The following is a 5393-nucleotide window of genomic DNA, read 5'->3' on the forward strand; positions in this document are numbered from 1 at the left end:
TCTTCAGGAGCTTGATTGCTGATTAAACCTTTAAGTACTCTTATCAATAATCAGTCTTGAATATAAACCTCTTGATAACTCTTTCACATATGTATTTATGTATATATGTATGTATGTATGTATGTATGTATGTATGTATGTATGTATGTATGTATGTATGTATGTATGTATGTATGTATGTATGTATGTATGTATGTATACGTATGTATGTATGTATGTATACGTATGTATGTATGTATGTACTCACCTAATTGTGGTTGCAGGGGTCGAGACTCAGCTCTTGGCCCCGCCTCTTCACTGATCGCTACTAGGTCCTCTCTCTCTCTGCTTCCTGAGCTGTATCATGCCTCTTCTTAAAACTATGTATGGTTCCTGCCTCCACTACTTCACTTGCTAGGCTATTCCACTTCCTGACAACTCTGTGACTGAAGAAATACTTCCTAACGTCCCTGTGACTCGTCTGAGTCTTCAGCTTCCAGTTGTGACCCCTTGTCCCTGTGTCCCCTCTCTGGAACATCCTGTCTCTGTCCACCTTGTCTATTCCCCGCAGTATCTTGTATGTCGTTATCATGTCTCCCCTGACCCTTCTGTCCTCCAGTGTCGTCAGTCCGATCTCCCTCAACCTTTCCTCGTACGACATTTCCCTGAGCTCTGGGACTAGCCTTGTTGCAAACCTTTGTACTTTCTCTAACTTCTTGACGTGCTTGACCAGGTGTGGGTTCCAGACTGGTGCTGCATACTCCAGTAAGGGCCTAACATACACAGTGTACAGTGTCTTGAACGATTCCTTATTAAGGTATCGGAACGCTATTCTCAGGTTTGCCAGGCGCCCGTATGCTGCAGCGGTTATTTGGTTGATGTGTGCCTCCGGTGACGTGCTCGGTGTTATGGTCACCCCAAGGTCTTTCTCCCTGATTGAGGTCTGTAGTCTTTGTCCACCTAGCCTATACTCTCTTGGCCTCCTGCCAAGAGAGGAATATGAAGAGAGCAACAGAGCAATGGTGGACACACTTGCTGAGTATGTATGTATGTTAGTTAGTTACTGTATGTATGTATGTATGTATGCATACGTATGTATGTATGTATGCATGTATGTATGTATGTATATGTATGTAAGCATGCATGTATGTATGTATGCATGCATGTATGTATGTATGTATGTATGTGTGTATGTATGTATGTATGTATGTATGTATGTATGTATATGTATGTATGTATGCATGCATGTATGTATGTATGCATGCATGTATGTATGTATGTATGTGTGTATGTATGTATGTATGTATGTATGTATGTATGTATGTATGTATGTATGTATGTATGTATATGTATGTATGCATGTATGTATGTATGCATGTATGTATGTATGTATGTGTATGTATGTATGCATGCATGTATGTATGTATGTATGTATGTATGTATGTATGTATGTATGTATGTATGTATGTATGTATGTATATGTATGTATGCACGTATGTATGTATGCATGTATGTATGTATGTGTATGTATGTATGCATACATGTATGTATGTATGTATGTATGTATGTATGTATGTATGTATGTATGTATGTGTATATACGTATGTATGTGTATATACGTATGTATGTATGTATGTATGTATGTATGTATATATACGTATGTATGTATGTATGTATGTATGTATGTATGTATGTATACGTATGTATGTATGTATGTATGTACGTATGTATGTATGTATGGATGTATACGTATGTATGTATGTATGTATGTATGTATGTATGTATGTATGTATGTATGTATGTATGTATGTATGTATGTATACGTATGTATGTATGTATGTATGTATGTATGTATACGTATGTATGTATGTGTATGTATGTATGTATGTGTATGTATGTATGTATGTTTACGTATGTATGTATGTATGTTTGCGTATGTATGTATGTATGTATGTATGTATGTATGTATGTATGTATGTATGTATGTATGTATGTATGTATGTATGTATGTATAAGTATGTATGTATGTATACATATGTATGTATGTATGCATGTATGTATGTTTACGTATGTATGTATGTTTACGTATGTATGTATGTATGTATGTATGTATGTATGTATGTATGTATGTATTCGTATGTATGTATGTATGTATTCGTATGTATGTATGTATTTATGTATGTATGTATGTATGTATGTATGTATGTATGTATGTATGTATGTATGTATATATACACGTATGTATACAGTAATATGCAAATTAATTGGGACAGGAAAAAATTTGTGATTGGTTGATGATATATCTCAGTCTCCTAGTTGATTAATGTAGTTTGGTTTCTTTTCTTTTTAGAAGAGTTTGCTACCAACCTCTGACAACCATTCAGCTGTGATGTTACCCTGCGACTTTTGTCAGTGCTACAACAGCTGTTGTTCTGTTAGAATGTGGTTTCGCCATATTCTTCCCTTCAGTTCATGATTACTGCTGAAATTCTTGGCGGATGTTACACCTAGGAAGTGTGCAAGTATTGTGGCTTTTAGAAAACATGGTGATTTGAGTATCAGACAGATTGCCAAAAATTTGAGCCTGGCAAAGTCAACTGTTGATCGGATTCTGAAGAGAGCTGACGACGCTGGTGATTGTGAAGCGCTGCGTCGAGGAAGATGTTAAAGAAAACTGAAGACAACACCTCATGATGACAAGGTTATCATAAAAAATAGTGTTGATTCTTCAAATATTCCTTGAAGAAGGCAGAACTGCCAGAAAGCCTGTAAAAAAACAATTATTGACTGGTGCTATGAAGAAAAAGCGGCTGCGGTCAGCACTCGATCATAAGAGATGGATGACAAATGAATGAAGAAAAATTATATTTTCAGATGTTGCGCATTTTGAAGTAAATGCGAACAGATCAATGGTAGTGATACAGAGCAAAGGAGAACTTCTTTGGAATGGGCAAATTCAACAATTGCCAAAACACCCACCTAAGATGTTTTGGGGCAGTTTTCTGCTAAAGGCCCTGGGCGGCTTTTTATTGTTGAAGGAACAATGATCAGGCAATCCTGACAACTCATTTGTTTCCCATTGTGGATAGAGACTTTATGATGAGGAAACATTTTCCAGCAGAATCGTGCTCCATGCCACTTCCAGAAAAGTGCTGACGCACACAGTAAAAATTATACATATGAAGGTATCAAATAACCCTGGCAGTGATAACGTACATAGTTTGGTGAGTATGTCTTATATCATGGCATGATATACCCAGCCAGCTCTCAAGTAATTTATGCTCTCTGTTTTTTTAGGCCTTTGTGGTCTCTCCTGTGTATGAATAAAAGGTTTTCCAGAATAGGGATGTATATTTCACTAACTTCCAGACTTGAAAATTTCTGTCATTTTCTTGAGTGTAAACAATACCTGAAGCACTTTCACATACACCTAAAATTACCTCCTTCCATGTATGTTACAAAGACTTGTGGGATGCCATGAGAGATCGGTGCCCAGAGTGGCACTTTGGACGCGCTTTTTCTTCACTCTAGATTTGTGATGGGTATCTTCTGGGTATCTTCTACTGGGTATCTTCTACTGTGTATTTTCTACTTTGTAGATGTTTCGCCCTCCAGCGGTTTTTATCAATACAAAGACACGATACGAAGATTTTTATAACTATATACAGAAGACAATGGAAGACGAAGTAATCAGTCTGGGAGCAGGTGATGAACACTAGTCTGAGGGACTGGCTACCTCGTCTCTCACTGTCTTCAGTATATATTTCTACAGTTTTCACATTTTATTTATGTATTATACTGATAAAGCCACTGGATAACGAAACGTCTACAAAGTAAAGATAGCTAGATGTTGCACATGCGTCTAATTCATCATCTTGTCGGTAGTTTATATATCATTTATAACTTTATAGATTTATTACACTCTATGATCATTAAATAATTCATTGCAAAAATAAGGTTTATATTGCAACTGTTTAAGTTATATAACTGCAAACTCTCTATAGACGACGCAGCTACAAGAAACCTTGAACCAGATTACTGGAGAACCTACGTCTACGAAGTAAAATCTGTGGGGATTGGAATGTAAGAAGTTATCTAATTAGAAGATAAGAAAGTGTTGCTACTCGGGACCTCAGCAGCCAACGTGCTGTGCATTAAAAACTTTGCTACAGTATTTACGATGTTTTTTGAACCTCTTCCTGTGTACCCAATCCTTTCTGGCAGTTCCACGCATCTACAAAATTTATTTATGGATTGAAACATTCGTGCTAAGGAATCGTTAATATACATATTTGCACGTAGAACAAAGATCTGTTATCTGATAAATACAACAAACTCTTTATCAAGTGTTAAATGACTACACACACTACTGAGATGAGAAGCAGTGTGTGTGTGTACTGAGCAACAGTAGCATCACGACCATGATAATTCTGGCATTGTGGTCAGTCTTGTTACTCACGGCGGCGTCGACGCTCACCACAGCTCAAGTCGAACTTCAGGTAAACTCATGTACAATTTGCTTTCTTGTTCGTTTTATTTAATTTAATACAGGTGTGCAAGAGGATGGATAATATGTATATAATTAATGTTTCTCTAATAATAAATTCTTGCTCTAATGCGAACTTTTTTTCAACGATGCGTTCAAGAAAGTCTCAGTTAGTGGCTGTTACAAGATGTTTATATCAGAAATGTTGCCAGAACTTGGTGTCACGTTTATTAATGTTTCATGTGGGGTACATCCCACATCTTTGATCTGTTTAATAATGTACTAAACACTAAGTCAAGCTGTGTCCTCAGAATTTAACTCATGTCTTTGATAGTATCAGTGATCGTCTTTTCTTACTTAAGCAACCTCTCAAAACGTGTTTTGTGTTGCGTGTAATTTTGATGATGAATTCTCCTTGTCTTTCCTGAGATATTTATGATGCGTTAATCGTAAACTCATCTTTCATTTCGATGATCATATTTTTTTTTCTTTCACCAAAAAGTTGTAATATTTATTAAATACAATGACTCTGTGGTAGAGGGAAAATTATTACCATACAAGGAACATCGATCAAAGCATCGATCTAGCATCACGATCCCTCTGAAGAATTAGTATTATTATAGCTATGGGGAGAGCTAAACCCATACGTGTCTTAAAAAGCCTGGGGTACTGCAAGACATTCAGGCTTGATTCTGCAAATTAGACCATTGATCCAGTTCCTCAGATCAAGCTCTAAGTGAGTGCTGAAACTATTATAAATTGCTGTGTTGTTTTTATCATCACTAATTTTGCAAATTTATTTATGTATTTTCAGTAATTTGTAGGAAAATGATAAGTTTCCAAATTATAAAATGAAATTGTTTATTAAGAACAATATTTCAGTGTTATGTTCACACGAAAAGTACATCTTAGTATAATGATTTTGTAA

General features: G+C 36.1%; 1 protein-coding gene across 1 annotated transcript in view; it reads left to right on the top strand.

Moving 5' to 3' along the window:
- The first annotated feature begins 4332 nt into the window (after window positions 1–4332).
- The window catches only part of LOC128690659 (tenascin), a 49766-nt gene continuing 48705 nt past the window's right edge, over window positions 4333–5393 (top strand). The window contains exon 1 of the mRNA XM_070089590.1: window positions 4333–4478. Coding sequence (XP_069945691.1) covers window positions 4401–4478 — 78 coding nt within the window. The 5' untranslated portion in view covers window positions 4333–4400. The remainder of the gene's footprint in view (window positions 4479–5393) is intronic.

This window comes from Cherax quadricarinatus, chromosome 29 (genome assembly GCF_038502225.1).
Source record: "Cherax quadricarinatus isolate ZL_2023a chromosome 29, ASM3850222v1, whole genome shotgun sequence".
In the NCBI taxonomy this organism is placed as follows: Eukaryota; Metazoa; Arthropoda; class Malacostraca; order Decapoda; family Parastacidae; genus Cherax; species Cherax quadricarinatus.